This window comes from Oncorhynchus keta, chromosome 6 (assembly GCF_023373465.1).
Source record: "Oncorhynchus keta strain PuntledgeMale-10-30-2019 chromosome 6, Oket_V2, whole genome shotgun sequence".
NCBI classification, from domain to species: domain Eukaryota; kingdom Metazoa; phylum Chordata; class Actinopteri; order Salmoniformes; family Salmonidae; genus Oncorhynchus; species Oncorhynchus keta.
Window position 1 is genome coordinate 22,409,979 of NC_068426.1, and position 16,328 is coordinate 22,426,306.

Here is a 16,328-nt window from a genome sequence, read left to right on the forward strand (position 1 = left end):
TACCTTGCTGAAGTAGGACTTGCTAGTGAGCAATAACTGAAGTTTGGTTTTAATAAATTGCTAATTTGCAAGGCTAAACCCCAACATTAAAGCTGGCCAAAGCTGACATGTCTGCTTCTGCAAAGTGGAGGAATTGAACACTGGATACAAATAGACACAAATCTCAGTCTGACAGACAACAACTCTTAAACACCAGCCGTTCGGGAACAGTTAGACGTGTGTAGAGTTAGTGATTTAACATTCTGATAACCCCAATAGAACTTGTGACCTCTGAACTCACTTCCTGCTGATATTTGCCTCACCATTTGCCTCTTGCAGCATAGAGTTGATCAGGCTGTTGATTGTGGCCTGTGGAATGTCGTCCCACTCCTCTTCAATGGCTGTGCGAAGTCGCTGGATATTGGCGGAAACTGGAACACACTGTCTTACACGTCGATCCAGAGCATCCCAAATTGTGTTGTGTGACCAAACTGCACATTTTGGAGTGGCCTTTTATTGTCCCCAGCACAAGGTGCACCTGTGTAACAATGCTGTTTATTAATCAGCTTCTTGACATGTCACACCTGTCAGTTGGATGGATTATCTTGACAAAGGAAGAATTCTCACGAACAGAGATGTAAACAAATTTGTCCACAAGATTTTAGAGAAATAAACTTTTTGTGTGTATAGAACATTTCTGGTCTTTTATTTCAGCTCACTTTACATGTTGTGTTTATATTTTTGTTCAGTGTAGAGGCTTTTTTGCCCTCCCACATCACTTATAGACAGAAGATCTCCACTAAACATAGAATCAAATGGTTTATCTCTCTCTCTCAATTTAGTTATATTTTGCTACTTGTAGACTAGTGTCTGTAATTTGCCTGTATATTTCATGATGTGTAGCCTAAAATGTGCCCAATGATGTGGCAAAGCAGTGATTTAGTAAGTATTAGAATAAGCCATAGGTGGTAATCTCTCTCTAGGTCCTAGGTGCTGATCCATCGTCAGTATTGTGAAATAATTCTAATGTTAAGGTAAGATTTGAATGGAGAAGGCTGATCCGACAGCAGCGCTCCCTTTCTTTCGATTCTATCAGTATCGACACACACTCCATGACACACTTAGTCACCATGCTCTTGGTGCTTTTGGAGAAGCATGTTACATCTCGATTGTATGGAAATGCATTGTTGAAACACTCTTAGTTCCATCGCTATTGTGGAAACCGGGGCATGAACTCTTTCTCCCCCACAATATTACATTTTTAAGAAAAACGTACCTTTGTGGTCAGTAGGAGAGCGTTTCACACATGAGGTCAGCGTTTCACACAGGAGGTGTGTTTAGCTTGAACCTATCCTGAGGCATTTAGGGAATGCTAACCACAAGTCACCCTTTGGGATCAAGTACTGCAGTGTTACAACTCTGAAGGACACCTATCTGACACACACATAAATGAAGGTGCACACACACGCACACACACACACACACACACACACACACACACACACACACACACACACACACACACACACACACACACACACACACACACACACACACACACACACACACACACACACACACACACACACACACACACACACACACACACAGCGAGTCAGCACTTTAACCCTTATCACACGATGTGATCACATGATGTTCACAAACCTATCATCAGCCGATGATTAGGTAATAATAACAGACAATCAACTTAATAATATCACATTGGCAACCAACGCATATTGTATTGGCAACCAACCCATAACGTATTGGCAACCAAACCATCACGTATTGGCAACCAACCCATAACGTATTGGCAACCAACTCTGGGCCTACTTCATAACAGATTTAAGGCATAATAATAAACCAAATGATAATTAAGATAAAAGCTATTTTGATCGTGAACCAATAAATAACATCATAACAAATAACAATCAAATCATAAACCACATAATAATATCCACATTATGAAGCAACGTTTTACCAAAATGTCTCCCAAATAATTTCTCAGGAATGGATTGGACCTGCTTGATAAGGAATGGGGGATTGTCATTTTAAAATTCTCTGCAACTCAAAACCAAAGACCTGTCACTGACTGATGAGAAAATGCTATGAGGGAGAGAGTTTGAGTCAGATATTTTTTGTTTATTTATCTTGGCAAGTCAGTTACGAACAAATTATTATTTACAATGACGGCCTACCCCGGCCAAACCTGGTCAACGCTGGGCTAATTGTGCGCCGACCTATGGGACTCTCAATCACAGCCGGTTGTGATACAGCCTGGATTCAAACCAGAGTGTCTGTAGTGACACCTCCAACACTGAGATGCAGTACCTTAGACTGCTGCACCACTCGGGAGCAAGTGGATTCTACTCAACCTAAAAAGAGCCTGGTTAACCTTTCAACATAGAGGTCACATATGATGAAAGGTGACTGTTTCCATGGGCCTTGAGGCTTACAGAACTAAATGGTCTCCAACTTCACTGGAACAGTTTACAGGGTAAAGGAGGATAATTGCAAGTTGTGCAATTGAATTAAAGTGGTCTGTAAGCAGACAATACATTCCACAAGGTCAATCTGAATGAGGACTGTACTGTAGTCTACAAGGGAAACATGGATGGAATGATCTTACGCCAGCGTCGCATTGAATTACAACCAAACCAAAGCTTCAGCAATTAACAAGCAACACTAAGGCCATGTCTTATGGGGGGTTAAATCAATTAATACTGACGTGTCAAGTCACAAAGAAATCCCATACTATTCAGTGTTCAGCTAATGCAATACAAAGGCATGTGTTTGAAGTAACTGCTAATCCTATGAAACAAACCTAATAAAGTCTAATTGAAGGACACACCTGACGATACAGTTGGTCTAATTTCTCCTTTATGTTCCCATCTATCAACTGTAGGGATAGTAAGGATGACTATACACAAAGAATGAAATAGCATTTTCAGGGTTAAAAGTCCCAGTATAAATGAATCGCTGCTGAAAACAATCGGTTGGAAACTCGATCTGTTCTCGCTGTTCCCTCTTCCCACAGACTCAAGGCTCACTTACGAATGTGAAATAACATAAAACGACACATTTTCTTCATTAGAGCCTGCATGAATCAGTCTGAGACAAGGCGACAGCTTGACTACAGCATCCTGGTCTATACCACCCACTTCCTAGTTACAGACGGCTGGGAAAATGTTGATGAAAACTGCAGTTCTTTACGTTTTTTTGGGGTCTGGTTTAAAGTTTTTTAAGAGGAGCTTATTTCTGTTTTTGGAGGAACTGTGCCTATAAGCATTCACTTTAAGAGCCATTTAAGGCACGTGAGGTAATGTGTGTGTGTGTGATGTGGTTGTTGTGGTGGCCCATTGGGGATTTGCAGAGTTTGGAGACCAACTTCACAGGTGGGTTGAGGGGTCTGGGTGTCAAGGGATTTAGGAGGAAGGGAAGAGTCAGAGTGTGCGTGTGTGTGTGTTTATGTGTGTGAGTATGTATGTGTGCAATGGGGGGAGACTGTCTCGGCGGTTTTAAGTTGTAAGACCATACCACCAGACGCAACTGAATGGGTAGGTTTAAAATAAATGCATTGCCCCCTGAGCCATTTCAATAACAGGAGCCTCGGGTGCCGGGATGTGAAATCAAACCCGTGTTGTGGTTTCTTCCCCTCAGAGTAGCCTGGAACACAGCTGGCCTCCACTGAGACCTCTATAGAGGCAGGAGGTAGACACATTAGCATTAACCATAATCCTGCATGTACACTGAATCTTGTTTAGGGATTCAACTCAATCACTGAGCTCTGAGCTCTGAACTCTTTGAGACTCTGGACCAGGTGTGAGCTCAAGTAAATGGGGTAAGATTCGTACGTATCTGCCATTACCCTGTACGCACATGGAGAGAAGCAGAAAAGCTCAGGTAATTGCCATCAGAGACGACCTTGGGTAAAATCATATTGGCCTGCCCATTTGGAGTGATTGACGTAGCAGAGGCGATGGTAACTGCTCTCCTGGGGCTCTCCACACGGCTCCATTGTGTGCCCAATTAGGACCATGGCACCATGATGTCATAAAGTGTGGCTGGTGCCTACACCAGCTCTCATCAAAAAGCAGCACAGTGGAGTGGAGCTTTATTACTCCCACACAGGAAGGGACTGGTCCACTCTGCTCTCCCCCACTCCATATATAATGTATTAGAGCCGCCAGTTGTGTTTCAGTCTCCTAGCGACCCTCACCTAAACAAGACGTACCCAAACGGACGCATGACATCACTGCAGGCTCATTCATACCTTATTATGAGCATTCCATTTCTTGTGAAACATTTACACCATTTTGGCATGAGTCTAGCCATGGAGCTCAGCTCCAAAAACACACACAACAGGCTTTACACTGAGAGTCGTGCAGAACAGGGGAGCAGAGGTCAAAGAAACGGAGCCAGGAGTCTTTGATTTTCCAAATGAAATAGAAAGTGCTCGTTATCCGGCACTGGTTTCGGATGACAGAGGATGCCTTTCAGCAGAAACAACAGCCAGACAGCATTCTCCATTGTCATTGTAAGTGTAAAATTAGTTCCAGTTCTCTGTAATCTGTTCCAGCTGCTGGGACATTGTGGTGGCTGTGATAGAGCGATGGTTGGAGCATCAGCGTCTCAGACTCAGAACAGGGCCGGACTAATTCTAATGGGCAAGGCTGTGGTCAGCTGCTCCCCCGACTAACCTCCCCAAGAGATATTGCCCAGAACATTCCAGAAAGGGGGGGGGAGATCATTCTAGTAAGACCGGAATAAAAGAGAAAAACCACTTAAAGAAAGACGGAGAGGAATTTCGCCTTGGCGTCATGTGTGGCCCCTTGGAACAATGGAGATGCTATTCTAATCTGAGACAATATACAGTGCAAACAGCCGACTCACTGAATGAATGTCAGTCTAAACACAGACATACTAAACTGGGTGTTGCTAAAAAAATACAAAATGAGACGAAAAAGGGCAGTAAGACTGTGATACCACCCGCAGCTTTGGGCTCGAGGTCCAGAGCCACAGTCTGTCACTCGGTGTTCCTTGGTTCTGGTTCTGGTCCATGCGGGTTTGACTCTGACAGCTAACTGTAACATGTCAATAGTCTTAAGGACAGGCTCATCTTCTACATGTGGTTTGGCGGCTGGAAGACAAGATGGTTGACTAAAAAAAGCCAGTGAATTACAGTATTACATACTCTCCTGTCCCGTGCCACGTCCCTCAGCAATCCCTGTTATTGTTAGGTTACGTTCAAATGTAATTCTATCAGTCTATCAGAATCCCAGTCACTCCAATACATGTTATACACCTTTATCTTCAAGAATAAGACTTGGAAATATGGAAGTATAGATTAGCCAAAGTATTTTACCTGAGCATGACCCCAAAAGTAAGGATTTATTAGCCAGCCCTGCTCTGTTGTTTATGATTGTGTTGTCATGGAGGACTGATTGGGCTCAGTGATTCAAGTTGAATAAATGCTGCGTTACATGGAATGGCATGCTTTGAGCACTACTGAAAGGTGCTATATACATGTGAGAAATTAATGCCATATTCTGCATTTGCTATGGGTCTATTGTTGACCTTTTTGTTGGTGACACTTTGATATCTTCATAATATGTGTGTCTGTCCAGTGTACTGTATGTACTGTATGAATATGTGTGTCTGTCCAGTGTACTGTATGTACTATATGAATATGTGTGTCTGTCCAGTGTACTGTATGTACTGTATGAATATGTGTGTCTGTCCAGTGTACTGTATGTACTGTATGAATGTGTGTGTCTGTCCAGTATACTGTATGTACTGTATGAATGTGTGTGTCTGTCCAGTATACTGTATGTACTGTATGAATGTGTGTGTCTGTCCAGTGTACTGTATGTACTGTATGAAAATGTGTGTCTGTCCAGTATACAGTATGAATATGTGTCTGTCCAGTGTACTGTATGTACTGTATGAATATGTGTGTCTGTCCAGTGTACTGTATGAATATGTGTGCCTGTCCAGTGTACTGTATGTACTGTATGAATGTGTGTGTCTGTCCAGTATACTGTATGTACTATATGAATGTGTGTGTCTGTCCAGTATACTGTATGTACTGTATGAATGTGTGTGTCTGTCCAGTATACTGTATGTACTGTATGAATATGTTTGTATGTCCAGTGTACTGTATGTACTGTATGACAATGTGTGTCTGTCCAGTATACAGTATGAATATGTGTCTGTCCAGTGTACTGTATGTACTGTATGAAAATGTGTGTCTGTCCAGTATACAGTATGAATATGTGTCTGTCCAGTGTACTGTATGTACTGTATGAATATGTGTGTCTGTCCAGTGTACTGTATGAATATGTGTGCCTGTCCAGTGTACTGTATGTACTGTATGAATGTGTGTGTCTGTCCAGTATACTGTATGTACTATATGAATGTGTGTGTCTGTCCAGTATACTGTATGTACTGTATGAATGTGTGTGTCTGTCCAGTATACTGTATGTACTGTATGAATATGTTTGTCTGTCCAGTGTACTGTATGTACTGTATGAAAATGTGTGTCTGTCCAGTATACAGTATGAATATGTGTCTGTCCAGTGTACTGTATGTACTGTATGAATATGTGTGTCTGTCCAGTGTACTGTATGAATATGTGTGCCTGTCCAGTGTACTGTATGTACTGTATGAATATGTGTGTCTGTCCAGTGTACAGTATGTACAGTATGAATATGTGTGTCTGTCCAGTGTACAGTATGAATATGTGTCTGTCCAGTGTACTGTATGTACTGTATGAATATATGTGTCTGTCCAGTGTACTGTATGAATATGTGTGCCTGTCCAGTGTACTGTATGTACTGTATGAATATATGTGTCTGTCCAGTGTACTGTATGAATATGTGTCTGTCAAGTGTACTGTATGTACTGTATGAATATATGTGTCTGTCCAGTATACAGTATGAATATGTGTCTGTCCAGTGTACTGTATGTACTGTATGAATATATGTGTCTGTCCAGTGTACTGTATGAATATGTGTGCCTGTCCAGTGTACTGTATGTACTGTATGAATATGTGTGTCTGTCCAGTGTACTGTATGTACAGTAAGAATATGTGTGTCTGTCCAGTGTACTGTATGAATATGTGTGTCTGTCCAGTGTACTGTATGTACAGTATGAATATGTGTGTCTGTCCAGTGTACTGTATGTACAGTAAGAATATGTGTGTCTGTCCAGTGTACTGTATGAATATGTGTGTCTGTCCAGTGTAAAGTATGAATATGTGTCTGTCCAGTGTACTGTATGTACATTATGAATATGTGTGTCTGTCCAGTATACTGTATGTACAGTATGAAAATGTGTGTCTGTCCAGTGTACTGTATGAATATGTGTGTCTGTCCAGTGTAAAGTATGAATATGTGTCTGTCCAGTGTACTGTATGTACATTATGAATATGTGTGTCTGTCCAGTATACTGTATGTACAGTATGAAAATGTGTGTCTGTCCAGTGTACTGTATGAATATGTGTGTCTGTCCAGTATACAGTATGAATATGTGTGTCTGTCCAGTATACTGTATGTACAGTATGAATATGTGTGTCTGTCCAGTATACAGTATGAATATGTGTCTGTCCAGTGTACTGTATGAATATGCGTGTCTGTCCAGTATACTGTATGTACAGTATGAATATGTGTGTCTGTCCAGTATACAGTATGAATATGTGTCTGTCCAGTGTACTGTATGAATATGTGTGTCTGTCCAGTATACTGTATGTACAGTATGAATATGTGTGTCTGTCCAGTATACTGTATGTACAGTATGAATATGTGTGTCTGTCCAGTGTACTGTATGAATATGTGTGCCTGTCCAGTATACTGTATGTACAGTATGAATATGTGTGTCTGTCCAGTATACTGTATGTACAGTATGAATATGTGTGTCTGTCCAGTGTAATGTATGAATATGTGTGTCTGTCCAGTATACTGTATGTACAGTATGAATATGTGTGTCTGTCCAGTATACTGTATGTACAGTATGAATATGTGTGTCTGTCCAGTGTACTGTATGTACATTATGAATATGTGTGTCTGTCCAGTGTAATGTATGTACATTATGAATATGTGTGTCTGTCCAGTATACTGTATGTACAGTATGAATATGTGTGTCTGTCCAGTGTACTGTATGTACATTATGAATATGTGTGTCTGTCCAGTGTAATGTATGTACATAATGAATATGTGTGTCTGTCCAGTGTACTGTATGAATATGTGTGTCTGTCCAGTATACAGTATGAATATGTGTGTCTGTCCAGTATACAGTATGAATATGTGTCTGTCTAGTGTACTGTATAAATATGTGTGTCTGTCCAGTGTACTGTATGTACATAATGAATATGTGTGTCTGTCCAGTGTACTGTATGAATATGTGTGTCTGTCCAGTATACAGTATGAATATGTGTGTCTGTCCAGTATACAGTATGAATATGTGTCTGTCCAGTGTACTGTATAAATATGTGTGTCTGTCCAGTGTACTGTATGTACATTATGAATATGTGTGTCTGTCCAGTATACTGTATGTACAGTATGAAAATGTGTGTCTGTCCAGTGTACTGTATGAATATGTGTGTCTGTCCAGTATACAGTATGAATATGTGTCTGTCCAGTGTACTGTATGAATATGTGTGCCTGTCCAGTATACTGTATGTACAGTATGAAAATGTGTGTCTGTCCAGTGTACTGTATGAATATGTGTGTCTGTCCAGTATACAGTATGAATATGTGTGTCTGTCCAGTATACTGTATGTACAGTATGAATATGTGTGTCTGTCCAGTATACAGTATGAATATGTGTCTGTCCAGTGTACTGTATGAATATGCGTGTCTGTCCAGTATACTGTATGTACAGTATGAATATGTGTGTCTGTCCAGTATACAGTATGAATATGTGTCTGTCCAGTGTACTGTATGAATATGTGTGTCTGTCCAGTATACTGTATGTACAGTATGAATATGTGTGTCTGTCCAGTATACTGTATGTACAGTATGAATATGTGTGTCTGTCCAGTGTACTGTATGAATATGTGTGCCTGTCCAGTATACTGTATGTACAGTATGAATATGTGTGTCTGTCCAGTATACTGTATGTACAGTATGAATATGTGTGTCTGTCCAGTGTACTGTATGAATATGTGTGTCTGTCCAGTATACTGTATGTACAGTATGAATATGTGTGTCTGTCCAGTATACTGTATGTACAGTATGAATATGTGTGTCTGTCCAGTGTAAAGTATGAATATGTGTCTGTCCAGTGTACTGTATGTACATTATGAATATGTGTGTCTGTCCAGTGTTATGAATATGTGTGTCTGTCCAGTATAATGTATGTACAGTATGAATATGTGTGTCTGTCCAGTGTACTGTATGTACATCATGAATATGTGTGTCTGTCCAGTGTAATGTATGTACATTATGAATATGTGTGTCTGACCAGTGTACTGTATGAATATGTGTCTGTCCAGTGTACTGTATGAATATGTGTGTCTGTCCAGTATACTGTATGTACAGTATGAATATGTGTGTCTGTCCAGTGTACTGTATGTACATAATGAATATGTGTGTCTGTCCAGTGTACTGTATGAATATGTGTGTCTGTCCAGTGTACTGTATGAATATGTGTGTCTGTCCAGTATACAGTATGAATATGTGTGTCTGTCCAGTATACAGTATGAATATGTGTCTGTCCAGTGTACTGTATAAATATGTGTGTCTGTCCAGTGTACTGTATGTACATAATGAATATGTGTGTCTGTCCAGTGTACTGTATGAATATGTGTGTCTGTCCAGTATACAGTATGAATATGTGTGTCTGTCCAGTATACTGTAGTATGAATATGTGTCTGTCCAGTGTACTGTATAAATATGTGTGTCTGTCCAGTGTACTGTATGTACTGTATGAATATGTGTGTCTGTCCAGTATACAGTATGAATATGTGTCTGTCCAGTGTACTGTATGAATATGTGTGTCTGTCCAGTATACTGTATGTACAGTATGAATATGTGTGTCTGTCCAGTGTACTGTATGAATATGTGTGTTTGTCCAGTATAATGTATGTACAGTATGAATATGTGTGTCTGTCCAGTATACTGTATGTACAGTATGAATATGTGTGTCTGTCCAGTATACAGTATGAATATGTGTGTCTGTCCAGTGTACTGTATGTACATAATGAATATGTGTGTCTGTCCAGTGTACTGTATGAATATGTGTGTCTGTCCAGTATACAGTATGAATATGTGTGTCTGTCCAGTATACAGTATGAATATGTGTCTGTCCAGTGTACTGTATAAATATGTGTGTCTGTCCAGTGTACTGTATGTACTGTATGAATATGTGTGTCTGTCCAGTATACTGTATGTACAGTATGAATATGTGTGTCTGTCCAGTATACAGTATGAATATGTGTCTGTCCAGTGTACTGTATGAATATGTGTGTCTGTCCAGTATACTGTATGTACAGTATGAATATGTGTGTCTGTCCAGTGTACTGTATGAATATGTGTGTTTGTCCAGTATAATGTATGTACAGTATGAATATGTGTGTCTGTCCAGTATACTGTATGTACAGTATGAATATGTGTGTCTGTCCAGTATACAGTATGAATATGTGTCTGTCCAGTGTACTGTATGTACTGTATGAATATATGTGTCTGTCCAGTGTACAGTATGAATATGTGTGTCTGTCCAGTGTACTGTATGAATATGTGTGTCTGTCCAGTGTACTGTATGTACTGTATGAATATGTGTGTCTGTCCAGTGTACTGTATGTACTGTATGAATATGTGTGTCTGTCCAGTATACTATATGTACAGTATGAATATGTGTGTCTGTCCAGTATGAATATGTGTGTCTGTCCAGTATACTGTATGTACAGTATGAATATGTGTGTATGTCCAGTATACTATATGTACAGTATGAATATGTGTGTCTGTCCAGTATGAATATGTGTGTCTGTCCAGTATACTGTATGTACTGTATGAATATGTGTGTCTGTCCAGTGTACTGTATGAATATGTGTGTCTGTATGAATATGTGTGTCTGTCCAGTGTACTGTATGAATATGTGTGTCTGTCCAGTATGAATATGTGTGTCTGTCCAGTATCAATATGTGTGTCTGTCCAGTATACTGTATGTACTGTATGAATATGTGTGTCTGTCCAGTGTAATGTATGAATATGTGTGTCTGTCCAGTGTACTGTATGTACAGTATGAATATGTGTGTCTGTCCAGTGTACTGTATGTGTGGGAGGTAGCAGGTGGGGGGGCTTGTTCCAGATCCTGGGAGGTTAAATTCAGAGGGCCCAGAGAGTGGCGATCTCGTTCTGCCTGACTGCTCCTGAAATCAACCAGTCAGCCGAGTGTTGAGAATAAGTGGCATCTGCCGTCTGACTCAAATCACCTTCCTTCAGAAAAGCCGTGCCTCGTGACCGCAGGGCCATGCTACCATCTTTAACCCTCCAACCAGCCTCTCTCACCACCTGTAGCCACCACCCACCAGCCACCACCCTCTCTCACCAACTGTAGCCACCACCCTCTCTCACCAACTGTAGCCACCACCCACCACCCTCTCTCACCACCTGTAGCCACCACCCTCTCTCACCACCTGTAGCCACCACCCTCTCTCACCAACTGTAGCCACCACCCTCCAGCCACCAACTGTAGCCACCACCCACCAGCCACCACCCTCTCTCACCACCTGTAGCCACCACCCACCAGCCACCACCTGTAGCCACCACCCTCTCTCACCACCTGTAGCCACCACCCTCTCACCAACTGTAGCCACCACCCACCAGCCACCACCCTCTCTCACCACCTGTAGCCACCACCCACCATCCACCACCCTCTCTCACCACCTGTAGCCACCACCCACCAGCCACCACCCTCTCTCACCAACTGTAGCCACCACCCTCTCACACCACCTGTAGCCAACACCCACCAGCCACCACCCTCTCTCAACACCTGTAGCCACCACCCTCTCTCACCACCTGTAGCCACCACCCTCTCTCACCACCTGTAGCCACCACCCACCAGCCACCACCCTCTCTCACCAACTGTAGCCACCACCCTCTCTCACCAACTGTAGCCACCACCCTCGTCAGCCAGCTACCACCCTCTCTCACCACCTGTAGCCACCACCCTCTCTCCCCAACTGTAGCCACCACCCTCTCTCCCCAACTGTAGCCACCACCCTCGTCAGCCAGCTACCACCCTCTCTCACCACCTGTAGCCACCACCCTCTCTCACCAACTGTAGCCACCACGCACCAGCCACCACCCTCTCTCACCACCTGTAGCCACCACCCTCGTCAGCCAGCTACCACCCTCACCAGTCAGAGCCAACCTTCAACATGACGAATTCTCACCAACCAACTGCAGTCACCATTTTTTTTTTTACCTTTATTTAACTAGGCAAGTCAGTTAAGAACAAATTCTTATTTTCAATGACGGCCTAGGAACAGTGGGTTAACTGCCTGTTCAGGGGCAGAACGACAGATGTTTTACCTTGTCAGCTCGGGGGTTTGAACTTGCTCGGGGGTTTGAAGTCCAATGCTTTAACCACTAGGCTACCCTGCCACCCCTCCTTACCAGTAAGATTCCACCCTCCACCCTCACCAGCTTCCACACTCTGATTAATCTCTGGTTCATCTCTGAGTGAAGGAGGTGAGTGAAGGAGGTGAGTGAAGGAGGTAAGTGCATGTTGAAGCTCAATCCTATCAAAGAAAATATCAGTCAAACCTTCTCTCATACATTCTTTAAAATTGACACGGATCTGAGCTAAATCAACAGTAACCGTTGCTACCAAACATTATAATCACCCTGCATATTGAACAGGCCACACTAGGATCGAGTCCACAGTGCAGATGAAAGCACAGGAACTGAAAAGTGGAGGAGAGGAAGGGGGCTGGGGGGAGTGAGGCTTTCTTTCTAGCAATGGAAGAAGAATCCAGAATCAGGCCCTCTCTTAATCGTGCCCTTAATCCACAGTAAATCCATTTCATATGGGGCGCTTTGGTTCAGAACACAGTGAAAAGCCCCGCAAAACCAGGGAACACCATCCCCAATAACAGCACATTGCTGACTCTCTATTTAACAAGATGTTTAGCAAATACATAAAGGGTGTTAGTGCATTTTAGGCAAACTTTTACATTTTTTGATATGGCTTTGAAAGGAAACTGGGCCACGGAAAGAAAGCATTGTATTTTTTTCACCACCAAATAAACTTGGGTACTTATAGATGGAACAAGAGAGAGAGAGAGACAGAGAGAGAGAGAGAGAGAGAGAGAGAGAGAGAGAGAGAGAGAGAGAGAGAGAGAGAGAGAGAGAGAGAGAGAGAGAGAGAGAAAGAGAGATAAAACTTTTGTGAGTGTAATGTTTACTAATGTTTCCCTTGTTCATTCCCCTTTTGTTTATTGTCTATTCCATTTTCCCCCACATACAACACCCGTTCTGCCAGTCACATTCTGTTTAGGGTCCCCAAAGTACACACATCCCTGGGTCGTTCGTCTTTTCAGTTCGCTGCAGCTAGTGACTGGAACAAGCTGCAACAAACACTCAAACTGGACAGTTTTCGCTCAATCTCTTCATTCAAAGACTCAATCATGGACAGTCTTACTGACAGTTGTGTCTGCTTTGCGTGATGTATTGTTGTCTCTACCTTCTTGCCCTTTGTGCTGTTGTCTGTGCCCAATAATGTTTGTACCGTGTTTTGTGCTGCTACCATGTTCTTCTGCTGCCATGTTGTGTTGCTACCATGTTGTTGTCATGGTGTGTTGCTACCATGCTGTGTTGTTATGTGTTGCTCTCTTGCTATGTTGTTGTCTTAGGTCTGTCTTGATGTAGCATTGTGTTGTCTCTCTTGTCGTGATGTGTGTTTTGTCCTATATTTGTATATTGTTTAACATTTTGTTTTATCCCAGCCCCGGTTCACGCAGGAGGCCTTTTGCCATTGTAAATAAGAATTTGTTCTTAACTGACTTGCCTAGTTAAATAAAGGTTAAATAATTAAATTACAAAATTATACTTTGGTAATATAAACATACACTACTGTTCAAAAGTTTGGGGTCACTTTGAAATGTCCTTGTTGGTGAAAGAAAATCACATTTGAACTGATTAAAGAAGCAATAACACTGTCATTCTTTAGACTAGTTGAGTATACCGCTAGAAACGTGTCAGTCTATTCTGGCAGCTTCATTAAATAGTACATGCAAAACACCAGTCTCAAAGTCAACAGTGAAGAGGCGACTCTTGGATATTGGCCTTCTAGGCAGAGTTTCTCTGTCCAGTGTCTGTGTTCTTTTGCACATCTTAATCTTTTCTTTTTATTGGTCAGTCTGAGATTAGGCTTTTTCTTTGCAACTTTGCCTAGAAGGCCAGCATCCCGGAGTCGCCTCTTCACTGTTGACGTTGAGACTGGTGTTTTGCGGGTACTATTTAAAGAAGCTGCCAGAATAGACTGATGAGTTCGTCATGTTGCCAATAAAGCCCTTTGAAGTGAATTGAGAGAGAGAGAGAGAGAGAGAGAGAGAGAGAGAGAGAGAGAGAGAGAGAGAGAGAGAGAGAGAGAGAGAATGAAAGTACAAATCAGAGCGAGAAATAAGGGAAGAAGCCAGATAGCAAGGGGGAGAGAGAAGTATGTTGAGAAAAAGGGGAAGAGAACAGGATGGGTTGAGAGAGCGTGGAAAGATTAGGTCTGGGGGGAAAAGAGAGTGAAAGACATAGCGTAAGTATCAAACTTTGAAAAATAGAGGGTCATGGAAGGGCCTACCACGTTATCACAGGGTCCAGTACTAGGGACAGTTGAATGCCTATGACGGTTGTCTGTGTCTTGGGCAGGTGTGTGTGTGTGTGTGTGTGTGTGTGTGTGTGTGTGTGTGTGTGTGTGTGTGTGTGTGTGTGTGTGTGTGTGTGTGTGTGTGTGTGTGTGTGTGTGTGTGTGTGTGTGTGTGTGTGTGTGTGTGTGTGTGTGTGTGTCCGTGTGTGTGTGTGATATACAGGTATCAGTGTGTGTGTGAATCTGTGACAGGCCTTACCTGGGGGCTGACACTGGGGCCGTAGCCCATGCCGGGCGAGGACATGGAGTGTGGGCCCATGGGGGAGTTGATGACAGAAAAGGGCGAGCCCAGGCCATTCATGGGAGAACTCAGGCTGCTGATGGGAGAGTGCAAGGAGCCTGAGGGCCCCATGGAGGACGGGTTGAGCAGGGATGGGTGCATGCCCCGGTGGGACGTGGGAGAGCTCAGTGGAGATGAGGTCACCTGACCTGATGAATCTACACATGAAAGGAGAAGAAAATATGTCAGAATTTCCAGCGTCATTAGCAGTATTATCGTCGCTATCACAATATGAGCATCATGATCGTCATCAGCAGCAGCAGGAGCAGCATCAACATCTCCAACGACCTCTCAAGGGGAGCTGTTATTTCAATCATTACCAGAACTGTCTAGCGGTATTAACTTGCTGCAAAAGCCATTACTTTATGATCTATCATGATCTATTCATATGTGATGAAAGATAAACATTGTGGACTGAAAAAACTGGAGGGTCTTGTTTCTCATGGTCTGATAGTCTTTAGGTGCCTTTTGGCAAACTTCAAGAGGACTGTCATCTACCATAAAGGCCTGATTGGTGGAGTGCTGCAGAGATGGTTATCCTTTCTGGAAGGTTCTCCCATCTCCCCAGAGGAACTCTAGAGCTCTGTCAGAGTGACCATCAGGTTCTTGGTCACCTCCCTGATTGCTGTTTGGCTGAGCAGTCAGCTCTAGGAAGAGTCTTGGTGTTTCCAAACTTCTTCCATTTAAGAATGATGGAGACCACTGTGTTCTTGGGGACCTTCAATGCTGCAGAAATGTTTTGATACCCTTCCCCAGATTTGTGCCTCGACACAATCCTGTCTCTGAGCTCTACGGACAATTATATTGACCTCATGGCTTGGTTTTTGGAATCCTATATAGACAAGTCTGTGCCTTTCCAAATCATGTCCAATCAAATGAATCTATGACAGGTGGACTCCAATCAAGTTGTAGAAACATCTCATGGATGGTCAATGGAAATAGGATGCACCTGAGCTCAATTTCGAGTCTCATAGAAAAGGGCTATTTCTGTATTATGTTTTCAATAAATGTGAAAAAAAAAAAAAAACATTTTCTGCTTTGTCATTATGGGGTATTGTGTGTAGATTGCTGAGGAACTTGTTTTATTTAATCCATTTTAGAATAAGGCTGTAACGTAACAAAATGTGGAAAAATGTCAAGGGGTCTGAATATTTTCCGAAGGCACCGTATAGGCCTATGGTCTAGGCCAAATGAGGTGTGCGACTAT

At 42.4% G+C, this 16,328-nt stretch overlaps 1 protein-coding gene across 2 annotated transcripts in view; it reads right to left on the bottom strand.

Annotated features, from left to right (window-relative positions):
* LOC118384853 (retinoic acid receptor RXR-alpha-A-like) overlaps positions 1 to 16,328 on the bottom strand; it is a 145,812-nt gene that overhangs the window by 49,505 nt on the left and 79,979 nt on the right. For both annotated transcript variants that reach the window (XM_052521128.1, XM_052521129.1), the window contains exon 4: positions 15,041 to 15,279. In XM_052521128.1, coding sequence (XP_052377088.1) covers positions 15,041 to 15,279 — 239 coding nt within the window. The remainder of the gene's footprint in view (positions 1 to 15,040; positions 15,280 to 16,328) is intronic.